This window comes from Monodelphis domestica (genome assembly GCF_027887165.1).
Source record: "Monodelphis domestica isolate mMonDom1 chromosome Y unlocalized genomic scaffold, mMonDom1.pri SUPER_Y_unloc_1, whole genome shotgun sequence".
Taxonomy (NCBI): Eukaryota; Metazoa; Chordata; class Mammalia; order Didelphimorphia; family Didelphidae; genus Monodelphis; species Monodelphis domestica.
The window spans coordinates 295,001-322,765 of record NW_026605000.1 but is presented as its reverse complement, the minus strand read 5'-3'; the positions used below and the strand labels follow the sequence as shown (position 1 = coordinate 322,765).

The following is a 27,765-nucleotide window of genomic DNA, read 5'->3' as shown; positions in this document are numbered from 1 at the left end:
GGCAAAAAAAAGGGTAAGGATGGTCCAAAAATTTGACAATGACGTCCCTATCATTTCTCTCCCTTTTTCCTTTGCCTTTTATTAATCTCCAATACTACTTCTTCTTAATCCCCTTAGGTCACTTAGGAGACTATGACCTTGATTTTTTTCTTTGTCTGAGCTCTTATATAGTCAGAAGATGCAGATTTTCATAATCTCCCTCACCTACCTTGGAGATAGTGACATTTTCCTGTTCAGCAGCTTCTTCTGTGTCTGTCTCCTTGAGTTCTTTGATGTCACTGTGGCCAACAGCTTCTAGATCATTTTTCAGCCTGTGCCAAGATTCAGAAACGGAAACCCTAACTTGATGAGTTGAACAAGGGAGAGGGACAGAGAGACAGAAAGAAGATGAGGAAAAGTGACAAGGAGAAAAAAGGTGAGTGGGGAAAGATAGAAACAGTGAGAAATTAATGAGATACAGATAAGAAGACACAGATAATTAGCTGATCACCACCTTGTCTGGGGAGCCTTGGGGTTTCACCTTTGGTATTTCTGTTGTAACTGCTGATAGTGTAGAGAGGCTGCTTCTAGAAATTCTGTGGCTTTCTTGTTTTCTTCCTTAAACAGGTGCCTAAGAAATGTTGCTTGAAAATCAAAGTTACCTATTCTGGACAATTGTGAAGCTTCCCAAGAATACTCTGCCCCTCCTTTCCCCTACCCTCTACTCCCTCCTTCTCCCTACCCCCAATGGTAGCTCACACAGCTGCAGCAGCCTCCTCACTGCATAGGAAAGCATCCACACTGGTCACAGCTGTAGCTTCAGTTTTGGTCTCAAGCTGGGTCAAATTGTCCAACTGCTTCTGGATGGTGTTGAGCTTTTCCTGAGTTAGCTTTTCTGGTCGTACAAGAAGGTATACCAGATGCACTTTAATCAGGGATTTTTCTGTCCCTATCCAGACTTCCTTCTTTAAGTTTGAACAGCTTTGGGTTTTATTTTTGACAAATTCTCATCTCCCTTTCTAGGAATGGTAGGTTATACTAGAAACAATCTTCTTGGGAATAAGTAAACTCATTTTCTTAAGAAGGGGCCTTTTTACCTTTCCTTTTTCACTGCCCACCTCTGCCCTCTAGCACAGGGTTCCTCACCCTCCAATAATAGCTGATCCTTGTTGCTGATGTTGCTGATTTCCTGGGAGAGGTTCTCTGCCTTCTAACATGAGGGAAAAAAGGAGGGCCTATAAATACCTCCTCCCAAAGCCATGCCTGTTCTCCTACCCTGCTTCAGAAATTCAGAAAATATCAATTAGAATTGCCTAGCCATGAATAAGAATCTTTTTTCTTTAAATCCTTACTTCCTATCTTAGAATCAATACTGTATTGTTTCCAATTGGTTCCAAGGCAGAAGAGTGGCCAAGGCTAAAAGCAATGGGACTTAAGTAACTTGCATAGGATAAAAGATAGGAAGTGTCTGTGACCATATTTGGGCTTATATCTTGGACTAGCTCTCAATCCACTGAACTGCCCCCCAAGAAAGTCTTTTTAATCTTGAACAAGTGATCATCTACTTAAAAACTTCCACTAAGATTGAAAAATCAATTTTTCTGGAAACCAGCTAAAAAACCTAGTTGCCTTCCTCCATGTTAAACCCCACTCCTTAATACAGTGATGCTTATATACTCACTAAGTCCTTGTGCATACTAGATGTGTTCCTTTATTCAGGTAATTCCCCATATCCTATACCTCACCTTCCATATTCCCTACCAACAACCATTTCTCTTCAGAACCTGACCATAATTGTCTCCTCACATGGAATTCCCAGAGAGTTTTATGCTTCTCCATCATCTCCTCTAGTTGCTGGCCAAACTCCACTCTAAGGGAGAAGAAAGCACAGGATTGGTCAGGGAAATTACCAGAAGAGACTTTTTCTAACTCAGATACTAAATCCTAGACCAGTATTAGCAAACCTATGGCACAGGTACCAAATATAGCACAGAGTGCTCTCTGAGGGCATGTGCCCATCCTCTCTCACCCTCCAGAGTTCTTTACTAGAAAGGCAGAGGGATTTGGGGTAGTTGCTCCCTTCCCCCTCTTCATACACTTGAAGACATTTTTTCACATCACCCACCCCTCAACCAGCAGCCCAATGGGTGATCTTTCTTTCTCCCCTGTGTGGAGCAAGAGAGGGCAAGGGCACGCCTGGCACCTTGTGGGGGAGGGGCATGGCACTTAATCTTCGGACTGGGGAGGGGGTAGGGTCTGGCACGCCATCTCTAAAAGGTTCACCATCACTGTCCTAAATATTTGAGTCCAATCCAATTTTAGTCCCATTTCCTATAGGAAATCTTTCCAGTATACAAAGAATTCTTCTGCCTTTAAATGTTTCCTGCACTAAATCTCAAGTGTTTCATATGTCACTTAAAGAGTTAATTTCAGAACTGGCAGGCTAATCATCTAGTCCAGGTCTCTCACTTTAAAAAATCAGGAAACAAAGTTCCAGACAACAAGAGTCTTTAGACCAATGCTCATATGCTGCCTAGCTCTATGGGCCTTGGTATCTTTCCCCTGTAAAATTTTATATAACTATTCTTGTTTTCTAATTGTCCCTTCCAACTTGACTGTCTGCTTAGTTATGAATCTTGCTCTATGATTTGGGCCCCTTTTTTTCTTATATTTCATGTCTTATATTTGTGGTGATTCTAGTTTTCTTCAGCTTAATATCAGTTTTGCCTTAAATCCGGAGGCCAATCAAACTAGCTTAAAGGTTGAAATAGTTTTACCTCTGATTCCTTCTCTTCATTTTTTCTTCCTGGATCTTGGAATTCAGTTCAGTTATCCTCTGCTTACATCCCTCAGATACTGCCTGCTGCCTGGAGGTCAGAAGGTTGAGGAAAAGGGGTATTTTCTGAATGTTGTGAACCTTACCCCTCTAGAGCAGATCTTCAAAGTTCCCTTTTGACTCTGATGTTATGTAGCTGAGCAGTCCTACATCACTGAATAAGGACATTTGACTTTACTTAGAAGTTTCCCTTTCTAGCCATCATGCCTCACATAAATAAAGAAGCGTTCATTTATCTTTATAATATCAGCTATATCAATGTCACTTATAGGGTGCTCAGGTTTTATAAGTGTCTCAGAGTTGTTAAAAAGAAAATTTTGGGGAGACTCTAATCTTGAATTTGTATCCATGGCATTTACACAGTGCCTGGTACATAATACATCTTTAATAAATGCTTGTTACCTTGTATTACAAGCAAAACTAATGCCTCTAAGCCAGTCAGACCGTGCTGCTCAGCTGTAACTTTTGTTGAAACGATACCAGATATGGAAAGTATTCTGGTGAATTTAAAAACAGAAGTAAGAATATGAGTTACTTACCTTAGGGCCTCAGTTTCTTTTTCCTGGCAATGCAGGCGAAGGATTCTCAGGGTTTCTATAATGAAAGAAGTCAGGGGCATCCAGAAGGGACTTAGATGACAGGACAGCAGTGTACTTAGGAGTCTTGCTTTTTTTAGAGCTATCAGACAGTGCATCCAAGTCCGTGATTCCCCCCCAACTATGAAAACTATGAATCCCCTCCCTCTGAAACTATCCATATTTAACTACTTTGTACTTATATGTTCTTTTTTATTTATTCTAGATTGTGTTACAAATACTTATATACATATAAGATATATATATATATATATATATATATATATATATATATATATATATATATATATATATATATATATATACTTCACTGTGATTGAGATTATTTCATTCTTTGTATTTGTATCCTCAACACCTATTACAATCTCCAGCACATAACAGGTGATTAATAAAAGGTTGTTCTTTGGCTGATACCTTGCTTCTTGTTCAATATTTCTTTCAATTGTGCTTCCTCCAAGCTCACTGCAAGTGACAGAAATCAGATAGTCATCCTCACCATTTTTGTCTTCCTAGAACAAATTGACAAGAGTTCCTAATCTAGTTGCCAAAATGATTTTCCTTAAGTACAGATCTAGCCATTTCCTTCTACTCTACTCTTTAAATTTCAGCAGTCCTTATGGCTTCTGGAATCATAGGATTATAGTTATAGCAAACTGAAACCCAGAAGCAGAATTTGGCTCAATCATGAATAAATTACTATTTAGCTTTTAAAAGTTCTTTTTCAACTTAACCCCAAACTATCTTTTCAGAGCTCCATAATACACTATGCTTTTCAATCCAAGCTGGTCTTTTCTGTTTTTCACCTATAACATATTTCATTTCCCTGTCTACCCAAGTCTCATGGCTAAAATATACTTTCTCCTTATCTCCACCTCAAAGAATTCTTTCTTTAAACAACATCTTGTATTTAAAGTGCTTAATGATCTCCATGACATTTTAGAGGCCTCCTTTTATAACCACTTCCTATTTAATAGCCTCTTACTGAATTAATGCCCATTCTGTATTTGCTAACATATGCACTTGTCTTCCCTGTGCAAACTATTTTAGAATAGGGATTATTTCTTTCTTTATATAATAATGTTTCTATCTCCTCTATTTCACTTTATTCCTTAGCAGAAAGCCTTATTCACAGAAGCTGTCCATGAGGAGTTAGTTTAAATTTTAAAGCTTTTCAAGATATTACTTTCTCCTGATATGACAAAATTATATAACTCTGGAATGCTGAAGCCAAACTTATTGTTTGAAATTGATACTTACATTCTTCTAGTTCTTTCTGTAGAGATTGCCTGTGGGCTTGGGTCTCACAGAGCTCTTTATTTGCATTTTTCTTAGCTGGCAAAAGAAAGACAAAGGGAGTTCTTTATAAATAGACAGTCCAGTCTTCTTCCCCTTAATCCCTAGATTCTTCCACTCATTTTACAGTAAAAGGACCTAAAGTTCAGAAACAATATGGAACTCACTGAAAGTCATTAAAAAAAAATTCAGCTTAGACTCAGGTCAATGAATAGTTTCTGAGCTCTAGTGCTTTCTGAGCCTTCTTCAGAAGTTTTACTACTACTACTACTACTGACATGGGCCCTGTACCCCAGAAACCCAGGAGAGCTATTGCCAAGGAAACTCCCTTGTTGTTTTTCTCACTCTGAGCCTAAAAACACCCAATGACTCTACTTAGAGTCCTGAGATGACTATCTTCCTTTGATCTTCCTCTAGATGGTCAGAAAGATGTACCTTCAGGCCACACCTCGATCCTACTGGACATCTGTTTGTCTCCTAAAACTAAGGAATCTTTATGTCCCCAGGCAGACCCCAGTAGGATCACCCCACCTCATGCCTGAGTGACTAACTGTTGTGAAGAATGTATAAAATCCCCAGAACTGATGTCGTCTGGGGGACAGCCTCTCCATCCATGCTGTCCTCTTAGGGGAACAGCCTTTCCTTTCATGCTGTCCTCCCACCCAGGGAACTGCTCCCCATCTTGCTGTTCTTACCTTGCTATCCTCCTGGCCATTCTCAACATTACTTTCTAAATTAATAAATCTCTTTTGTTTTTAAGCTAAGTTTTGGAGTCATTGCATGCTTGCAAAAGGCACCCTTCCCGACCCAAAGGGTATCCTTCCATGCCCATAAAATTTTGACGCCCAACGTGATTTTTGACTCTCCTGAAAGCTACGCCTGTACCCCTGATCGTCCACAAGGACACAGCTTTTCAGGTAGGAAAGGAGCCTTTTCTCTGACTCCTGAAACCCCCATCTTTCGGGTGATATTTCCGTGGGAACTCTTTCAAGCTCTCTCCCATCGGCCCCAGTTCAGTCTGGCCGCTGGAGTTTGGGGTCTGTCTGTCTGTCTGTCTGTCTGTCTGTCTGTCTGTCTGTCGGCTTCCCCATATACTAGAAGATGTTTTAGTTATGTGGGAAAGTCTTTTTGCTGCTTCAGTGCTGGCCTCAGTGCCAAACTGAGTGCTTTGGTCGGGCAACTTCTGTGGACACATAGTTGTTGACCCTCCGTATGAAATTGGCCACTTTCGCATCCAAATGGGACAGAGACAGAGCATACCCTGAGATTCCCCTTTGGGGTGTATACTTTAAAATTGGAAAAAAATGGCACTAAACAGCTTAAAGAAAAAGCAATTAATTTCTTTTTGTAATGTTGTCTGGCCATGTTATGTCTTTGGTAATCAAGAAACATGGCCCATTCATGGTACCCTAAATTATGAGACCATCAGACAATTGGATTTGTTCTGCAGGAAGGAAGGGAAATGGACAGCCATTCCTTACCTCTCCGCTTTCATTAAACTCAGCCAGAATCCTGAGCTAAGGTGGTCATGTTGTATGTGCCTTGCCACCTCCTTACTGACCGCTTCTGGGGAAAAGTCCCCAACAGGATGTTCTGGATGACTTAGCTCTCCCAAGCAATTTAGCTTCTGTGAGGGGTGGGGAGATAACATCTCCTACACTGGCTGCGGAGCAGTCAAGACCTTCCCCTCCCCCAAAACTAACCTCTACTGCAGAATCCCCTCCAGATCCTCCTGGTTCCTCTCCCCAACCCGCCTTACTCTTGGGGTTCAGAGCCTGAGACCAATCCTCTCTCTACTAACCGTAATATCTTTTTGTACCTGCCACTGCCTAAGGATAATGTTACCTTGCCCATTCCTCAACGAAGTCCACTTCACACCCAGAGCAGACTGAGCTATGGCGACAGGGCCCACCTCCTCCCTAGGAGAGAGCCAACCAGATGGGCTGGCTCAGGTACATGTTCCCTTTTCTATGACAGATCTAGCGCAGATGAAGGAGAAATTGGGTTGCTACTCAGAGAACCATACCAAATTCATTGAGGGTTTTAAATCCCTCACCCTGCAGTTTGACCTGTCCTGGGCAGATCTACATATTCTTATCTCCACCTGCTGAACCCCAGATGAGAAAAAACAGATCTGGGATTTGGCTGTAGAAATAGGCTGAGAAGGCCCTAGCTGGCACATGGGCAGGAGTTCCCGGTGTCACAGCAGTCCCAGGGCAAGATCCTGGGTGGGATTATATGAATGGAAGGGACAGACTTAGGAGAGACCATATGATAGATTGTCTCCTTGAGGCCATGCAGAAAGGGATTAGAAAAAGAGTGAATTACAACAAGCTCAAAGAAATCACTCTGGGAAAGGAGGAGATTCCAGCCCTCTTCCTGTCCAGATCATTGGAAACTATGAAGCAATACACCAACGTCCACCCAGACACTGATGAGGGGGCACTTCAGACATCAGGTGAAAGCTGCAAAAGCTGGATCTGGGACCTCAGACTCCAATTAACCAATTAATGGATGCTGCGTTTAAGGTTTTTCACAACAGGGACCTAGCTGAGACAGGAGGACAGAGACATGAAAAGCTACTCATGGCAGCTCTCACCTCTCTGACCTATGGGCAGAGGCCAAGGGACTCTTGCTACACCTGCGGATGGGATGGACACTGGTCAAAGGATTGTCCTTCAAAGGGAAGACCGCCCACGACTTCGTGTCCAGCCTGTGGCCATCAGGGACACTGGAAATGGCAGTGCCCCGCCAACCAGAGACCCCAGTGACCCCAGGGACACATTCCTGACCCCCAGTCTCCTGAGGACTGGGAATAGGCCTGCCCTAGGGTTTGCTCGCTCCCAGTTTCCATCACCATGGCTGAACCCAGAGTTATTCTCGAGGTTGAAGGTAAGAAAGTTACTTTTCTAATTGACACTGGAGCCATCTATTCTGTTCTCCAAACTCACAATGGTCCTGCATTCTATTCGCAGCACAAGGTAATTGGAGTTGGGGAAAAGACTCTTAGCTGTAGAGAGACAGCACCACTAACATGTGCCCATGAAGATAAATTATTCCAACATATATTCCTGGTTATTCCTTCTTCCCCATGTCCTCTACTGGGCAGGGACATTATGAAAAAACTGGGCTCACAATTTTCGCTTATCTCAGTTCTAAACTCCAAACAGTGCTTTGCACAAGCCTGCAACAATCTCTTCAGAGATCTGGGAGAAAGTGCCTTCCATTGTCTGGGATCTAGGCATACTGGGAAGAGCGATTCAGGTGGAGCCCATAAGGATAAGGCTCAAGCCTGATTCCCTTTACCCGAACAGGAAACAATATCCCATTTCCCCAGAGGCCAGAGAAGGATTACAACCTCTCATAGATAAATTCCTGGCCTATGGCCTCTTAGAAGAGTGCTCCTCACCTTGTAATTCCCCCCATCCTGCTAGTAAGGAAGCCAGATGGGAACTGGCACATAGTTCAAGATCTCAGGCATATTAATGAAGCAATAATTTCTGTTCACCCCACTGTCCCAGACCCGTATACAATCCTAACTAAGGTACCAGGGAACTCTCAGTGGTTCTCTGTCACTGACTTGAAAGATGCTGCCTTCTGCATACCCTTGCACCCAAAATGCAGATTCCTCTTTGCCTTTGAGTGGGTTTTCCCCTCAGACCCCATAAGATCACATGGTCTGTGCTCCCACAAGGTCTAATGGACAGCCCCCACTACTTTGGGACTGCCCTCAACAAAGATCTTAGAGCCCTGAAACTCACAAGCAGCTCAATCTTGCAGTATGTCAATGACATTTTGATATCTAGTCCATCCGAGGCTGCCTGTGTCACAGACACCTTTTCTACCCTAACTTTTCTAGGAAAACGGGGTTACAAGGTTTCTGCTTCTAAAGCCCAACTTGTCTCCCAGTCTGTAACTTATTTGGGGCACACCCTAACCCCAAATTCCCACTCCCTGACCACAGAGAGGAAACAGGCCACACTGTCCATTCCTGTCCCCTCTACCAAAAGACAGCTCCGAACTTCTCTGGGTATGGCAGGATTCTGCCATATCTGGATACCTAATTTCAGGATCATTGCAAAACCTCTCTATGAAGCCACTAAAGGGCCTGATTCAGAACCCCTGGATTGGGGAGGGGGGGGGGACCAGGAACAAGCCTTTTCACTCTTAAAAACCCGGCTTTCTTCCGCCCCGCCCTAGGGATTCCAGACCTTGAAAAGAAAAAAAAGTTTTTCTTATTTACCAATAAGAGAAAGCAGGTTGCCCTAGGCGTTCTAGCTCAGTACCTGGGACCTGACCTCCGCCCCATTACTTACTTCTCCAAACAACTGGACTCATTTAGCAGGGAATGGCCACCATGCTTGAGGGTAGTCTCTGCCATGGTCCTCATGGCAGAAGAGGCACTTAAACTAACTCTGGATCAACCCCTAGAAATTCTGACCCCCCCATCGGGTCCTCAGCATTCTGGAGGCTAGAGGGGGCCGCCTCACTTAGTACCAGGCTTTTACTGGACACACCCAGCCTTACCCTGAAGGTATGCAGGACACTAAATCCAGCTACCCTCCTCCCTCTTCCGGGAGACCCCACCTCCCATGACTGTAAGGAGCAGATAGACCACACTTTCTCCAGCTGACCAGACCTCAAAGATTCTCCTCTCCGGGAGGCAGAGGTCAGCTGGTATACAGATGGGTCCTCCTTTATGGAGAATGGGGTAAGGAAAGTGGGGTACTCCATGGTCTCGCAGACAGCCACCATTGAGGCAAAGGGACTCCCCCCAGGGACTTCAGCACAGAAAGCAGAGCTGATCGCCCTCACAAGAGCATTGCAGCTTGCTGAAGGGAAAAAGGCAAACATTTTCACCAACTCACAATGTGCCTTTCATGTTTTACATGCTCATGGGGCTATATGGAAAGAAAGAGGTTTATTAACTACCAAAAACTCTCCCTTGAAACACGGGAAAGAAATCCTGAGTTTACTTGAGGCAGTCACTTTACCCAGCCAAATCGCTGTCATCCACTGCAGAGGACATTAGGGTCTTGTTCCGTTCTCCGGACAACTTGGCCCAACCCACCAGGTTCTGAGAGAATACACTAATCAGATCCTCCCCAAACCCTCCACAGGGGATACAAAGGAATCTCTCCACCCAGCCCAGACTGGAGACTTGGCATATCTGAAGACATAGAGTGGATCAAATCACCTAACACCCCAATGGGAGGGCCCCCATAGGGTTATTTTGTCCACTCCTATAGCGTAAATATAGTAAAATTAGAGGGGCAGAATACATGGACTCATGTCTCTCGTATTAAACCTTTTATCCCTCTAGAAACAGGTGGTGAAGGGGGTACGGAAGCCACTTATTCCTGCGAGCCACTGGAAGATCTCAAATTCCTTTTCCACAGAAAGACCCAACCTAAGGACACTTTGGAATAAGTAGCTCCATCCCCTCCTCCTTGTTATCTTAAATCTCTCTTGCTCTAGCCATGATTATCTCTTTCCTTACATTCTTTGTCCTTTTTGGTCTATCAATAATTCCCACAAAGTGGAAATACAAGCCCAAGAGTTACATGAGGTGTCGTCAGAGAAAGCTGTTTCCTAGCTCATCCTCCTGGAAATCCTGGCTATATGCCCTCCTTGCCCCATTTATCCCTATCATCCTGATAACTGGGGGTATCTTGATATATGGATCTTGTATTTGTAACCTTGTCATCTCTCTAGTTGCTTCTAGGGTAAAAGCACTCATGGGAGTCACCCAGATGCCAGATTCTACCATAACCATCCCAGCCTGATGCTCTGGATGTGGCCTACAGCCTACCTCTCTCTCTCCTAATGTTAGGCAGGGAGATCTCTACACCCATCCTCAGCTCTGAAGAAGTTACAGAAGACAGATTGCTGTCCTGTTTTCCCTTACATATTAGGAGAGGGGGGAGATGACATGGGCACTGTACCCCAGAAACCCAGGAGAGCTATTGCCAAGGAAACTCCCTTGTTGTTTTTCTCACTCTGAGCCTAAAAACACCCAATGACTCTACTTAGAGTCCTGAGATGACTATCTTCCTTTGATCTTCCTCTAGATGGTCAGAAAGATGTACCTTCAGGCCACACCTCGATCCTACTGGACATCTGTTTGTCTCCTAAAACTAAGGAATCTTTATGTCCCCAGGCAGACCCCAGTAGGATCACCCCACCTCATGCCTGAGTGACTAACTGTTGTGAAGAATGTATAAAATCCCCAGAACTGATGTCGTCTGGGGGACAGCCTCTCCATCCATGCTGTCCTCTTAGGGGAACAGCCTTTCCTTTCATGCTGTCCTCCCACCCAGGGAACTGCTCCCCATCTTGCTGTTCTTACCTTGCTATCCTCCTGGCCACTCTCAACATTACTTTCTAAATTAATAAATCTCTTTTGTTTTTAAGCTAAGTTTTGGAGTCATTGCATGCTTGCAAAAGGCATCCTTCCCGAACCCCAAGGACATCCTTTTCCACACCCATAACACTACCTCCTCAAAAAATTCTTCCTTGATTAATAGCCTAGCTTAACATCTTTTCCTTCTTGGAGATATAAATAACTAGCAAGTAGGTAGAAGGTAAACTGAGGGCAACAAGGAAACTAGATCAGATTTATGGGACTTCTCAAAGCCTTGGCTCACCTTGTTGCAGTTCATTAATTCTGTTGATCATACCTTCAATCCTAGGCTCTAGGTTTCCTGGGGGCAGTTAAGAAAATTTAGGGTTAGTTAATATAAGGAACAATTGAGAGCAAGAATTAAGATCTTGATGGAGTACTTTAAAAAACTTAACTTTGAAATTGTGGCAATTCACTCTATCAGCTCAGATTACAGCTCTTTATAATTTAGAAAATGGTTTCTGAATTACTGTAGTCCTCCCAAAAAATCCATTAGACAACTTACTGATGAGTCAGTCTTTCTGTGCTTACTCCTTAGGCAAAAAAAAAAAAAGTTCCATTATCAGGCCCTACTTCAAACTCTCTCTAGGTTAAGAGAATCTACTTCCTCAGACTTTCTTCACTAGCAAAATTTGTGAGAACCTGTATTCTCTTCCATGCATCAATTAATCAATCAACCCCCCACCATGACATTTGCAAACAATTGTTCTTAAGGCGTTTACATTGTATTGGTGAGTCAATATTTGTAAATGTTAGAAAACTCTTTCTACAGATCAGTGTGGGGTTGGCAAAAAATTAGACTAGCAGTCAGGAATGTTTTTATGTAGGAAGTGTCATCTGATTTGAGTTTTCAAGGAAAATAAAGATTTTATAAGGCTGCAATAAGCTGCTTTACAGGTATAGAATATAACCAGTCCAAAGGCATAGATATAGAAGGTGGCATCCCATGTAGGAGGACAGAAAGAAGCCCTGTCTGTGGAGTTTGTGAAAGCAAATAATGTGACAATCCTGAAAAGATAAGCTGATAGGGTAGGAAAATTCAGATTTTTCAGGATGACAAAATAGTAGGGTGGGAAGGGACTTATGTGGTCAGAATTTAACCTGAAAATTTACAAGGAACACTTTTTTCCTTTGCTAAATGTCCTGGAGAATATGAGTTTCATAATGACAGACTGGTATAGTTTTGGTAAGTGGTGTGCACCCTTAAGAAGACCAAGCTACTTATTCAATGCATAATAAATGATATGTCCAGGTTCACAACAGTAAGTAGAAAAGGGTGAGAAATGAACTCATCTCTCGCCTGTTTTTTCTTCCTTGTTGCTGCTCAAGCAGTAAATGGAATATTTCCTTTCGCTGAGGGTTTTTCAGGAGAGAATGGATGCCTTTTCAGAGATATTGCAGGGTACATATTGCCTTTGTAGCTTAGTGCCTGGAACAATGACTAGTCCTAACCAAACCTCCTCCTGCATTTTGGCCATCTTTTAATACTCTACCTGGGATAGCAAGGGTGTTAAGTTTTGCTTTGGTTTTTTTTGCTGTTTCTTGCCCAGATTAAGGGCCCAGTTATCAGTTCCAAATCATGCTGTCACCGGTATTTAAGTATTTAATCCTTTTAACCATTGTCTTTCCCACTAGTTTCTAGTAATTTCTTGAGTAGGAGGTGGGTTTTGGGATTGTTGAAGCTTTTTTTTTAAAACAAGGATTGCCTTTTTTTTCTCTCTAAGTAATACACACCAAACTCAGGTTACACAGTGCCTGTCATAATATCTGATCCTATTCACACCCAAATTCTGAGGTGATTAATAAATGGGTGTTGTGATTGACTGCTGATATCCTTTGCTCTTCAAAGACCAAAATAAGGTTGACCCTGGATGCCAGTAAAAAAATATTTTACCTTAGGGTAACTGGGGATTGTTCTGGAAAGAGCTGTGGGCCTATAGTTAAGAATTCAAATCCAGACCCAATACTTACTTATTGTGTGCCTCTGGGTAAGTTAGTTGACTGGTGGTTGCTTCAGTTTCCTTAACTATAAAATAGGAATCAAAACAGTGCCCACATCCATGGGATTTCTGGGGTTTGATATGTTTTCAAAAGATGGAATAAACTAGATAGGGAAGAGGATCACCTATAACTATGCTGTATTTGAACCCTGAGGTCTCTTATATAATATGATGGAATAGTTGTATAACAAAGCTCAGTAAGTTCTCTGACACATTCTAAGCCAAGATTTTTTTTTATGATTACATCTTTGATATTTCTGTGCAAATGTCAAGTGGAGGTGAAGGGAAATTTTTAAGATTAGTTTGGTTTAAGATCTAGCAAAATAAGGCAGTTAAAGGAAAGAGGGGAAGGCTGCGCAATGAAAAGATATGGGAGGAATATTCTGAGGTGTCCAGAAAAATAGATAAAAACAGAGAGGTAAGGGGTTCTTACTAGAACTGTCGGGGCCTCCTCCAGGGTCAGAAGACGACGACGACGACGCCGCCATGGCTATCACCTCTTCTTGACTCCCTTCCGCACCGACTGCAACGTACTCTCGCGTGGACGCGCGTGCGCAGATCATCCATCCAACCGTTAAAACAGTAACGTTAAATACCTGACATTATAGAAAAGAGCATAAGATATCTTTGAACATATAAGCTTTAAAAAAGAACCACCATTAGTTTAAAAAATGACAAAATGATTGTAAAAATATTACGATGGGATATCCCAACATTGAATTCACTAAATGACAAAACATTTCGGTTTTTCCCCCCTTTTCTATTTAATCACTAGCAAGATTCCCCACTCCCCCACCCCCCTTATCCTCCAGCATATGTTAGTATTCGTAATCATAGATTAGCAACTTCCCATAGAAAATTAGTTAAAGTTTGGTGCCCTTCAGAAGAGAGATAGTTATCTACTAGTGAAAAGTAGAGAAAAAACTTTCCCCAAGAAGTTGTTTATACATAAATATATACTTTTAATTCACTCTTTTCTAATGTGGCAACTCCCCCCTTTTTCCCTCTCCCCTTTTTCTTATTCCTATGGGGAAAGTCCTAACACAGGTACAATCTTAATTCTCTGTCCCAAATGTTGATCATAAAAACCTTGCCATATCTAAACTCTCAACTTAGAAATTGCATACTTGTGGAATGTTCCCACGGTTTGAGAGCACTGGGGGGAAAGGAAGGTAGGCAAGATAAAGAAAATATGCTGACAAAAAGAGGAGGTGAAAAGGAAAGGAGCTAGGTTTCATGTCTAGCTAGAGTAAGAAAATTTCAATTCAGTAGCATTTTACTTTAAGAGGTTAGATATATCTGTTTGAAAATTTAAAATAAAAATTTTCCAGAATGCTTTTCTAAATTGACATGACATATCCATATGTTTAGTATTCATACAGAATTGCAGAAGGTAATTTTTAAGGTGATATCAGAAAAACTAGGAAAGAATGACGGAGCCTTATTATTTTATGAATAAAATTGATAAGAGCAGAAGATAAGTTATTTTTAACCCTAAACATGATTGGAGAGCACTGCCATTTGAGGTTAAATTATATTAAAAGGTAATGGAAAAAAATGAAATAGAGAAAAATGGTTTGTGGTACAAGCAGTTCTATGGATGCTTTCTTGTAACTTGCAGATATTATTCCAGATCATGGGAAGACTGAGAGGGTGCTCAGCTGCATTTCCTAGAAAGAAACTTCAGTTTAACACCTTACAGGTTATACATGTGGCTATGCATCACTGCCAACTTATACATATCATTAATACTCCAAATTAGGAAGTATGTTTCCCTTATTTTGGGTATGTCCCTCTATTCCCTTGTTATGGCAAGTTTTCTGTAATTATGAAATATAGAAAGTCCTGGATAGACAAATACTGAAATATATAGGAAATAAAGAGGCAGATATGTTGAAATTTTAGCCCTTGAAACAGTTAAGCAAAAGAATACTAAGCTTTAGTTATCAGTAGGAAGAAATGACCTATGCTATTGTTACTTTAGAAATCTATTTACTGTGATCTTTTTTTAAATGTTTAATTTTATTTAAATAATTAATTAAGAATATTTTCCCATGGTTACAAGATACATGTTCTTTCCCAACCTACAACCCACCTTACCCTAGACAAGAGCAATTGGTTTTACATGTCTCATTGAACAAGATACTTGGATCTATTTTTAAGATTGTATTATTTAACATACATAGAGAAGAATACAACGGACATAACAAGGACCAGGACAGGGAGACCAACATGAATTAAGGGAGACAGAGAGAAAGACTATAAGAGAGGGAAAAACAGACAGAGGAAGAGACAGACAGAAGGGGAAGGAAGAAAGAAGAGGGATATAGAGACAAAAACACAGAAAGAGAGAGAGAAAAGGGAGAACAAAGGGAGAGAGAGGGATGGAAAGAGGAGAGAAAAGGAGAGAGAGACACACACGAGACAGACAGAAAAACGAACAAAAAAAGAGATAAGAAGACAGGGAGAAGGGGAGTTTAATGAAGAGAGAGAGAAAAGAGAGGGAGACAGTAGAGAGAAAGGGAGAGATAGACAAAATGACAGAGAGACAGAGAGAGACAGAGACACAGAGAGAAAGGGAAGAGAGAGAGCACTGAAAACAAAAAAGGAGAATGAGACAGATGGAGAGAAAAAGAGAGAGAGACTGAGAGACAGGAGGGGAGAGAGACAAAGCCCAAGAGAGACAGAGACAGGGAAAGAAAGACATAGAAGAGAGAAAGAAAGAAACACAAAGACAAAGGACAGAAAGAGAGAAAGCAAGGGAGAGAAATTGGGTGAGACAGAAAGGCAGAGAGAGACAGAGAGAGAGAGAGACAGAGACAGAGAGAGAGAGAGAGAGAGAGAGAGAGAGAGAGAGAGAGAGACAAACAGAAAAAGAGAGTGAACCAGAAATGGCAGGACAGAGGAACAGAGAGGGAGAAAAGGCTGATAGAGAGAGACAAAGATAGGGAAAGACAGGAAGAAAGAGGAGCAACAAAAAAAATAGTGTGAGAGAAAGAAAAAGAAAGAGAGATTGACATGCACGGACGTAAACATAGACACAGAGACAGAGAGGCACATAGTGACAAGGGGAGCAAGTGGAAAGAATAAACAAGAGTGACATTAAATGAAACGGAGACAGAGAGAGATGGTGGGAGAGAGAGACAAGAAAGGGAGAAAAAGGGGTAGAGAGAAATAGAACGAGGAGGGGGAGAGGAATAGAGACACACAGAGAGAAACAAAAAACAGAGACCTCAAGACAGGGATAAACAAAGAAAGAAAAAAAACACAGGGAAAGGGACAAAGAAGAGAGTGGGAAAGAGAGCTTTAGATTGGCTGAGACAAGAGAAAGACGTGAGTAGATGAACATAGAAAAGGAAGTAGAGACTAAAAGAGAGAGAGAAAAAGACAGAAATAGAGATTAAAAAGAGAAAGAGAGTGACAGATACAGAGACAAAAATGGAGAAAAAAATAGAATGACAAGGACATGGACTGGAGGAAGAGATAGTAAAATTGACAGAAAGTAAGAGACAGAGAGATTGAAAAAGAGATGGAGACACTGAGAGACAGGCAGAGCAACAGAGTGAGGGAGACAGGGTAGAAAACTAAAAATAGAGACAGAGAGGGAGAGAGTCACACAGAGGTGTGGGAAAGATAGGTACAGAGAGAAACAGAGAGAAAGAAAGAGGGGAGTATAGAGACAAAGAGGGAGAAGTAGAGATATTAGAAAGAGAAAGAAAGAGACAGAGAAAAAGTCAAAAGTCATAATGAGAGAGATAAGAAGAGAGAAAAGTGGAGAGAGAAAGAAAGGGAGAGACAAAAAACGGAAATGAAAACAGAGACATGGAGAGAAAAAAGACAGAGAGAGAAAGAGACAAATACACGGAAAGAGAAAGAGGATGACAACAGAGAAATGGACTAGAAGTAGGAGAAGGTAAAATTGAGAGTCAGACAGAGATTGAAAAACGGAAGGAGAGATTGAGAGACAGGGAGAGAAACAGAGCCATAGAGAAAGAGATAGACAAAGAAAGAGAGATACATGGAGGAAGAGAGACAAAGGGGGACAATGGGAAAGTGAGGTAGAGAGAGACACAGAGAAAGAGGTAAGTAAACAAAAGAGTGAGGTAGAAAGAGACAGAGAAAAAAGGGACTGAGAAAAATGTGCTGACATGTTTGGAGATAAAGAGAGTAAAACAGAGAGGGAAAGAAAAGGTAAAAGAAAAAGCAAAATGAACAGGGACAGTGAAATAGAGAGTGACAGAGAGATGGAGACATTGTGAGAGACAGAAAGAGTCAGAGGGAAAAGTAAAAGAGAGAAAGTTAAAATAATAGAGAAAAGAAGAGGGAAAAAAAGGGGAGAGTGACAGACAAGGGAGAGAGACAAAGAAAGTGAATTGCAAAGAAAAAGACAAAGAGAGAAAAAGAGAACAACAGAAAGAGGAACAAATATAACGAAAAAACCCACAAATGACAAGTAAACCAATGGAGTGGAGGAAGGAGGTAATAAATTTGAAACAGAGTCAGAAAGGGAAAGTTTGAAAAGGAAACAGAGACACTGAGAGACAGGGAGAGAAACAGACATGGCAAGACAGGGATAGACAAAGAAAGATAGAGACACAGAGTAAAAGAGAGACACAAGCAGAGTGAGAAAGAGAGGTATAGAGAAACAGAGACAGAGAAAAAGGGGAGCATTGAGAAATAGACAAAGGAAGTAGAGATTGAAAGAGAGACAGAGACAGAGACAGAGAGACAGAAACAGAGAGAGAGACAGAAATAACACAGAGATATAGTGACCAAAAAAGAGAGACTGACAAAGAAAAAGATAAACAAATGTATAGAGAATGAGAAAGAGAGTGAAACAAATGGAAAGAAAGGATAAAAGTAAGTGAAAAAGAGAAAAAGACATAGAGAGAGATTGAAAAAGAGATGGAGACATTGAGAGACAGGGAGAGTAACAGAGAGAGGGAGACAGGGTAGAAAATGAAAGATAGAGGCAGAGAGGGAGACAGTTACAGAGAGGTGTGGGAAAGAGAGATAGAGAGAAATAGAGACAGAGACAGAAATATGGCAGTACAGAGACATAGAAGGAAGAAGGAGAGATGTTAGAAAGAGAAAGAAGGAGTCAGAGATGAAAAGAAAGTCTGAGAGAAAAAAGATACAGACCTGTACAGAGATAGAAAAAGAGAGGGAAACAGAGAGGGAAAGAAAGAAGAAAAGAAAGAGCAAAAGAGAAAGGGAAAGGGAAAGAGAGATACTGACAGGGAGACAGAGACAGTGAGAGAAACAGTGAGAATCAGAGAGGGATACCCAGGGGAAAATTAAAAAAAAAAAAAACGAATGACAAGAAAGGGATGGAGTGAAGGAAGGAGAAAGAAAAATTGAAATAAAGTCAGAGAGAGTTTGAAAAAGAGACAGAGACATTGAGAGACAGGGAGAGAAACAGACATGTCGAGAAAGGGATAGACAAAGAAAGATAGAGAGACAGAATAAAAGAGACACAAAAGGAGAGTGAGAAAGAGAGGTAGAGAGAAACAGATTTAGAGAAAAAGGGAAGCAGTGAGAAATGGACAAAGGAAGTAGAGAGAGAGACAGACAGACAGAGAGAGAGAGACAGAGAGATAGAGAGACAGAGAGAGACAGAGACAGAGAGAGAGATAGAGACAGAAACAGAGAGACAATGACCAAAAAAGAGAGAGACTAACAAAGAAAAAGAAGAAGAAATGAACAGAGAACAAGAAAGAGAGTGAAACACAGGGGGAAAAAAAGGATAAAAGAGTGAAAAAGAGACAACGACATAGATAGAGAAAGATGGAAAAAGAGATGGAGACATTGAGAGACATGGAGAGTAACAGAGTGAGGGAGACAGGGTACAAAAGAGAGAGACAGAGAGAGAGAGAGAGTCACACAGAGGTGTGGCAAAGAGAGAGAGAAATAGAGACAGAGACAGAAATATGGCAGTACAGAGACATAGAAGGAAGAAGGAGAGAAGAGAAAGGAGTCAGAGATGAAAAGAAAGTCTGAGAGAAAAAAGATACAGACCTGTACAGAGATAGAAAAAGAGAGGGAAACAGAGAGGGAAAGAAAGAAGAAAAGAAAGAGCAAAAGAGACAGGGAAAGGGAAAGAGAGATACTGACAGGGAGACAGAGACACTGAGAGAAACAGTGAGAATCAGAGAGGGATACCCAGGGGAAAACATAAAATCATAACGGAAAGAAGAGTGAAAAAAAGGGAGAGTAACAGAGAAGGTGGAGAGCCAAAAAGCAGGAAATGCAAAAATAGAGACATGGAGAGAAAAAGAGACCCACAGAGACAGGAACAAATATATAGAGAAAAAAACCCTAATGACAAGAAAGGGATGGAGTGGAGGAAGGAGGCAGTAAAATTGAAATAGAGTCAGAAAGAGAGAGTTTGAAAAAGAGACAGAGATATTGAGAGACAGGGAGAGAAACAGACATGTTGAGACAGGAATAGAGACAAAGAAAGATAGAGAGACAGAGTAACAGAGAGACAAAAGGAGAGTGAGAAGGAGAGGTATAGAGAAACAGATATAGAGAAAAAGGGGAGCAGTGAGAAATGGACAAAGGAAGTAGAGAGAGAGAGAGAGAGAGACAGAGAGACAGAGAGAGACAGGGAGACAATGACCAAAAAAGAGAGAGACTAACAAAGAAAAGGATAAAGAAATGAATAGAGAACAAAAAAGAGAGTGAGTGAAACACAGGGGAAAAAAAGGGTAAAAGACAATGAAAAAGAGACAAGGACAGAGATAGGGAAAGATGGAAAAAGAGATGGAGACATTGAGAGACAGGGAGAGTAACAGAGTGAGGGAGACAGGTTAGAAAATGAATGATAGAGACAGATTGGAAGAGAGTCACACAGAGGTGTTGGGAAAGACAGATAGACAGAAGTAGAGACAGAGACAGAAAGACGGGGATAGAGAGACATAGTAGGAAGAAGTAGAGACCTTAGAAAGAGAAAGAAAGATTCAGAGATAAAAAGAGAGACAGAGGGAAAAATGAGGAAGACAGGTACAGAGATAGAGAAAGAGAAGGAAACAGAGGGAAAGAAAGAAGAAAAGAAAGAGCAAAAGAGACAGGAAAGAAAGAGAGACTGACACAGAGACAGAGACATTGAGAGATACAAAGAGAATCAGAGAGTGATACACAGGGGAAAACTTAAAATAAAAACAGAAAGAAGAATGAAAAAAAGGGAGAGTAACAGAGAAGGTGAAGAGAGAGAGAGAGGGAAATACAAAAGAAAGAGCCATGGAGAGAAAAAGAGATGCAATGAGACAGGAAAACTATATTGAAAAAAAATGACAAGGAAGGGATGGAGTGGAGGAAGGAGGCAGTAAAATTGAAATAGAGTCAGAAAGAGAGAGTTTGAAAAAGTGACAGAGACAGTGAGAGTCAGGGAGAGAAACAGACATGGCAAGACAGGGATAGACAAAGAAAGACAGAGACACAGAGTAACAGAGAGACACAAGGAGAGTGAGAAAGAGAGGTATAGAGAAACAGAGACAGAGAAAAAGGGGAGCAGTGAGAAATGGACAAAGGAAGTAGAGAGAGAGAGAGAGAGAGAGAGACAGAGAGAAAGAGACTTAGACAGAGAGACAGTGACCAAAAAAGAGAGAGACTAACAAAGAAAAAGTTAAAGAAATGAATAGAGAATAAGAAAGGGACTGAAACACATGGAAAAAATGGATAAAAGATAGTGAAAAAGAGACAAGGACAGAGATAAAGAAAGATGGAAAAAGAGATGGAGACATTGAGAGACATGGAGAGTAACAGAGTAAGGGAGACAGGGTAGAAAATGAAAAATAAAGACCGAGAAGGAGAGAGTCACACAGAGGTGTGGGAAAGAGAGATAGAGAGAAATAGAGACAGAGACAGAATGAGGGGAGTACAGAGACATAAAAGGAAGAAGTACATGTGTTAGAAAAAGAAAGCAAGAATCATAGATAAACAAGAGAGACTGAGAAAAAAAGATGCAGAAGTGTATAGAGATAAATTCAGAGAGTGAAACAGAGAGGAAAAGAAGGGATAAAAGAAAGAGTAAAAGAGACAGGGATAGAGAAAGAGAGAGATTGAAAAAGTGATGAAATATTGAGAGCCCCGTAGAGTAAAAGAGAGAGGGAGACAGGGTACAAAAGATAGAGAGAGAGAGGGGGAGACAGTCACAGAGAGGTGTTGGAAAGACAGAAACAGTGAAATAGAGCCAAAAAAAGAAAGAGGGGAGTACAGAGACATAGAAGGAAGAAGTAGAGACCTTAGAAAAAGAAACAAAGAGTCAGAGATAAAAAGAGAGACAGAGAGGAAAAAGATGCAGAAGAGTACAGATATAGAGAAAGAGAGGGAAACAGAGAGGGAAAGAAAGGAGAAAAGAAAGATCAAAGGAGACAGTGAAAGAGAAAGAGAGACTGATACAGAGACAGAGACATTGAGAGACAGGGAGAGTAACAGAGAGAGGGAGACAGGGTAGAAAATAAAAGATAGAGACAGAAACAGAGACAGTCACACAGAGGTGTGGAAAGAGAGATAGACTGAAATAGAGACAGAGAAAGAAAGAGGTAAGTACAGAGACAAAGAAGGAAGAAATAGAGACATAAGAAAGAGAAGGAAAGAGTCAGAGATAAAAAGAGAGACTGAGAAAAATCAGATGCAGACCTATATAGAGATATATTAAAAGAGGGAAACAAAAAGGGAAAGATAGGATCAAAGACAGTGAAAAAGAGACAAGGACAGAGATAGAGAGAGATTGAAAAAGAGATGGAGACATTGAGAAACAGGGAGAGTAACAGAGAGAGGGAGACAGGGTAGAAAATGAAAGATAGAGGTAGAGAGGGAGAGAGTCACAGAGAAGTGTGGGATAGCGAGATAGAGAGAAATAGAGACAGAGACAGAAAGAGGAGAGAACAGAGACATAGAAGGAAGAAGTAGAGACTTTAGATAGAGAAAGAAAGAAAGAGATAAAAATGAGAGACTGAGAAAAAAACATGCAGACACGTATAGAGATATATTCAGAAAGTGAAACACAGATGGAAAGAAAGGACAAAAGACAGTGAAAAAGAGACAAGGACAGAGACAGAGACAGATTGAAAAAGAGATGGAGAGATTGAGAGACAGGGAAAGAAACAGAGATAGGGAGACAGGGTAGAAAATGAAGGATAGAAACATAGAGGGAGAGAGTCACACAGAGATGTGGGAAAGAGAGATAGAGAGAAATAGAGACAGAGACAGAAATATGGCAGTACAGAGACATAGAAGGAAGAAGGAGAGACGTTAGAAAGAGAAAGAAAGAATCAGAGATAAAAAGAGAGTCTGAGAGAAAAAAGATACAAACCTGTACAGAGATAGAAAAAGAGAGGGAAACAGAGAGGGAACGAAAGAAGAAAAGAAAGAGCAAAAGAGACAGGGAAAGGGAAAGAGAGATACTGACAGGGAGACAGAGACACTGAGAGAAACAGTGAGAATCTAAGAGGGATACCCAGGGGAAAACATAAAATCATAACGGAAAGAAGAGTGAAAAAAAGGGAGAGTAACAGAGAAGGTGGAGAGCCAAAAAGAAGGAAATGCAAAAATAAAGACATGGAGAGAAAAAGAGACCCACAGAGACAGGAACAAATATATAGAGAAAAAAACCCTAATGACAAGAAAGGGATGGAGTGGAGGAAGGAGGCAGTAAAATTGAAATAGAGTCAGAAAGAGAGAGTTTGAAAAAGAGACAGAGATATTGAGAGACAGGGAGAGAAACAGACATGTTGAGACAGGAATAGAGACAAAGAAAGATAGAGAGACAGAGTAACAGAGAGATAAAAGGAGAGTGAGAAGGAGAGGTATAGAGAAACAGATATAGAGAAAAAGGGGAGCAGTGAGAAATGGACAAAGGAAGTAGAGAGAGAGAGACAGAGAGACAGAGAGACAGAGAGAGACAGGGAGACAATGACCAAAAAAGAGAGAGACTAACAAAGAAAAGGATAAAGAAATGAATAGAGAACAAAAAAGAGAGTGAGTGAAACACAGGGGAAAAAAAGGATAAAAGACAGTGAAAAAGAGACAAGGACAGAGATAGGGAAAGATGGAAAAAGAGATGGAGACTCAGAGACAGGGAGAGTAACAGAGTGAGGGAGACGGGGTAGAAAATGAATGATAGAGACCGAGAAGGAGAGAGTCACACAGAGGTGTTGGGAAAGAAAGATAGAGAGAAGTAGAGACAGAGACAGAAATATGGCAGTACAGAGACATAGAAGGAAGAAAGAGACATTAGAAAGAGAAAGAAAGAATCAGAGATAAAAAGAGAGTCTGAGAGAAAAAAGATACAGACGTTTACAGAGATAGAGAAAGAGAGGGAAACAGAGAGGGAACGAAAGAAGAAAAGAAAGAGCAAAAGAGACAGGGAAAGTGAAAAAGAGAGACTGACAGGTAGACAGAGACACTGAGAGAAACACTGAGAATCAGAGAGGGATACCCAGGGGAAAATTAAAAAAAAATGACAAGAAAGGGATGGAGTGAAGGAAGGAGGCAGTAAAATTGAAATAAAGTCAGAAAGAGAGAGTTTGAAAAACAGAGACATTGTGAGACAGGGAGAGAAACAGACATGTCAAGACAGGGATAGACGAAGAAAGATAGAGAGACACAATAAAAGAGACACAAAAGGAGAGTGAGAAAGAGAGGTAGAGAGAAACAGATTTAGAGAAAAAGGGGAGCAGCGAGAAATGGACTAAGGAAGTAGAGAGAGAGACAGAGAGAGAGAGACAGACAGAGAGACAGAGAGAGACAGAGACAGAGAGAGAGAGAGAGAGACAGAGAGAGAGAGACAGAGAGATAGAGAGACAGACAGAGACAGAGACAGAGATAGACATAGAAACAGAGAGACAATGACCAAAAAAGAGAGAGACTAACAAAGAAAAAGAAGAAGAAATGAACAGAGAACAAGAAAGAGATTGAAACACATGGGGGAAAAAAAGGATAAAAGAGTGAAAAAGAGACAACGACATAGATAGAGAAAGATGGAAAAAGAGATGGAGACATTGAGAGACATGGAGAGTAACAGAGTGAGGGAGACAGGGTAGAAAATGAAAGATAGAGACCGAGAAGGAGAGTCACACAGAGGATTGGGATGGAGAGATAGAGAGAAATAGAGGCAGAGACAGAATGAGGATAGTACAGAGAAAATGAAGGAAGAAGTAGAGACTTTAGAAAGACGAAGAAAGAGTCAGAGAGAAAAAAGAGACACTGAGAAAAACAAGATGCAGAAGTGTATAGAGATATATTCAGAGAGTGAAACAGGGAGGTAAAGAAGGGATAAAAAAGAGTAAAAGAGACAGGGAGAGAGAAAGAGAGAGATGGAAAAAGTGATGAAATATTGAGAACCACGGAGAGTATCAGAGAGAGGGAGACAGGGTACAAAAGAGAGACAGAGAGAGAGAGAGAGAGAGAGAGAGAGAGTCACACAGAGGTGTGGCAAAGAGAGATAGAGAAAAATAGAGACAGAGACAGAAATATGGCAGTACAGAGACATAGAAGAAGAAGGGAGACGTTGGAAAGAGAAAGAAGGAGTCAGAGATGAAAAGAAAGTCTGAGAGAAAAAAGATACAGACCTCTACAGATATAGAGAAAGAGAGGGAAACAGAGAGGGAGAGAAAGAAGAAAAGAAAGAGCAAAAGAAACAGGGAAAGGGAAAGAGAGAGACTGACAGGGAGACAGAGACATTGAGAGAAACAGTGAGAATCAGAGAGGGATACCCAGGGGAAAACATAAAATCATAACGGAAAGAAGAGTGAAAAAAAGGGAGATTAACAGAGAAGGTGGAGAGCCAAAAAGCAGGAAATGCAAAAATAGAGACATGGAGAGAAAAAGAAACCCACAGAGACAGGAACAAATATATAGAGAAAAAAACCCGAATGACAAAATAGGGATGGAGTGGAGGAAGGAGGCAGTAAAATTGAAATACAGTCAGAAAGAGAGAGTTTGAAAAAGAGACAAAGATATTGAGAGACAGGGAGAGAAACAGACATATTAAGAAAGGAATAGACAAAGAAAGATAGAGAGACAGAGTAACAGAGAGACAAAAGGAGAGTGAGAAGGAGAGGTATAGAGAAACAGATATAGAGAAAAAGGGGAGCAGTGAGAAATGAACAAAGGAAGTAGACAGAGAGAGAGAGAGAGACAGAGACAGAGACAGAGACAGAGAAAGAATGACCAAAAAAGAGAAAGACTAACAAAAAAAAAGATAAAGAAATGAATAGAGAACAAAAAAGAGAGTGAAACACAGGGGGGAAAAAAGGATAAAAGACAGTGAAAAAGAGACAAGAAAGATGGAAAAAGAGATGGAGACATTGAGAGACAGGGAGAGTAACAGAGTGAGGGAGACAGGGTAGAAAATGATTGATAGAGACAGAGTGGGAGAGAGTCACACAGAGGTGTTGGGAAATAGAGATAGAGAGAAGTAGAGACAGAGACAGAAATATGGCAGTACAGAGGCATAGAAGGAAGAATTAGAGACATTAGAAAGAGAAAGAAAGAATCAGAGATAAAAAGAGAGTCTGAAAGAAAAAAGATACAGACATGTACAAAGATAGAGAAAGAGAGGGAAACAGAGAGGGAAAAAAGAAGAAAAGAAAGAGCAAGAGACAGGGAAAGGGAAAGAGAGAGACTGACAGGGAGACAGAGACACTAAGAGAAACAGTGAGAATCAGAGAGGGATACCCAGGGGAAAACTTAAAAAAAAAAAACCAATGACAAGAAAGGGATGGAGTGAAGGAAGGAGGCAGTAAAATTGAAATAAAGTCAGAAACAGAGAGTTTGAAAAAGAGACAGAGACATAGAGAGACAGGGAGAGAAACAGACATGTCGAGACAGGGATAGACGACGAAAGATAGAGAGACAGAATAAAAGAGACACAAAAGGAGAGTGAGAAGGAGAGGTGTAGAGAAACAGATATAGAGAAAAAGGGGAGCAGTGAGAAATGGACAAAGGAAGTAGAGAGAGAGAGACAGACGGAGAGACAGAGACAGAGAGAGAAAGAGAGACAATGACCAAAAAAGAGAGAGACTAACAAAGAAAAAGATAAATAAATGAATACAGAACTGAAAAAAGAGTGAAACACAGGGGGGAAAAAAGAATAAAAGAGTGAAAAAGAGACAAGGGCATAGATAGAGAAAGATGGAAAAAGAGATGGAGACATTGAGAGACAGGGAGAGTAACATAGATAGGGAGACAGGGTAGAAAATGAAAGATAGAGACAGAGAAGGAGAGAGTCACACAGAGGTTTGGGAAGGAGAGATAGAGAGAAATAGAGACAGAGACAGAATGAAGACAGTACAGAAACATAGAAGTAATAAAAGGAAGCGTCAGAAAGACAAAGAAAGAGTCAGAGATAAAAAAAAGGGAGTCTGAGACAAAAAAGATGAAAATCTGTAAAGAGATAGAGATAGTGAAAAAGAGGGGAGAGAAAGGAAGAATAAAAAAAGAAGAATACAGACATGGAGAGATAAAGGGAGAGATTGAAAAATAGATGAGACATTGAGAGACAGGGAGAGTAAGATAGAGACAGAGACAAGGTAAAAAATTAAGGATAGAGACAGAGAGGGAGAGAGTCACAGAGAAGTGTGGAAAAGAGAAATACAGAGAAATAGAGACAGAGACAGAAAGAGGGGAGTACAGAGACATAGAAGGAAGAAGTAGAGACATTAGAAAGAGAAAGGAAAAGACAGAGATAAAAAAGAGAGACTAAGAGAAAAAGATGCAATCATATATAGAGATAGAGAAAGAGAATGAAACAGAGGGAAAGAAAGGATAAAAGAAAGAGCAAAAGAGAAAAGGACAGAGAAAGAGAGAGACTGACAGAGAGACAGACACATTGAGAGAGACAGAGAGTGACACAGAGAGACACAAGTGGAAAGTCATAAGAGTGATAAGAAGAGAAAAGTGGAGAGACAAAGAAGGGGGAGAGACAAAGAATGGAAATGGAAACAGACTTGGAGAGAAAAAGAGAGAGAGGCAGAGACAAATATAGAGAAAGAGAAACAGGATGACAAGGGAGAGATGGACTGGAGGTAGGAGTAGATAAAATTGACAGAGAGTCAGAGAGAGAGAGAGAGATTTAAAAAAGCATGGAAACAATGACAGAGAGGTAGAGAAAGAGAGCCAAAGAGACAAGTATAGACAAAAAAAGAAAGATACATGGAAGGAGAGACAAAGGGGGACAGTGGGAAAGAGAGGTAGAAACAGACAAACAGACAGACAGACAGACAGAGAAAGAGCTGAGTAAACAAACATAGAAGAAGGAAGTAGAGACAAAGAGTGAGGGTCAAGGAGACAGCAAGTAAAAGAGAGATGAAAAAGAGAAAGAGATTGTAGATAAAAATATAGTTGTGTAAAGAGAAAGAAAAAGTAAGTAAAACAAATAGAGAAAGAAAAGACAAAGGAAAGAGCCAAAGAGACAGGGACAAAGAAAGAGAGAGATTGAAAAAGAGATGGAAACAATGACAGACAGGTAGAGAGAGAGAGCCAAAGAGAGAAGTATAGACAAAAAAAGAAAAATACATGGAGGGAGAGACAAAGGGGGACAGTGGGAAGGAGAGGTAGAGACAGACAGACAGACAGACCGACAGTCAGACAGAGAGACAGATAGACAGACAGACAGACAGACAGACAGACCAACTGACTGAGAGATAGACA

The 27,765-nt window shown here is 40.9% G+C and overlaps 1 protein-coding gene across 7 annotated transcripts in view; it reads right to left on the bottom strand.

Annotated features, from left to right (window-relative positions):
- Nucleotides 1-27,765, bottom strand: part of SYCE1 (synaptonemal complex central element protein 1) — a 90,726-nt gene that overhangs the window by 244 nt on the left and 62,717 nt on the right. The window contains exons 2-12 of one of the 7 annotated variants that reach the window (XR_008914828.1): nt 13,541-13,703; nt 11,352-11,408; nt 4,669-4,743; nt 3,826-3,873; nt 3,355-3,409; nt 2,757-2,846; nt 1,786-1,849; nt 1,126-1,189; nt 739-874; nt 494-610; nt 209-342 (exon numbers count right to left, since the gene is read on the bottom strand). Coding sequence is in view for 3 of the 7 variants with exons in the window: in NM_001293223.2 (NP_001280152.1) it covers nt 209-311; nt 521-610; nt 739-874; nt 1,126-1,189; nt 1,786-1,849; nt 2,757-2,846; nt 3,355-3,409; nt 3,826-3,873; nt 4,669-4,743; nt 11,352-11,408; nt 13,541-13,670 (912 nt within the window). In the remaining 4 variants the exon portion in view is untranslated. 7 annotated transcript variants of the gene reach the window in all.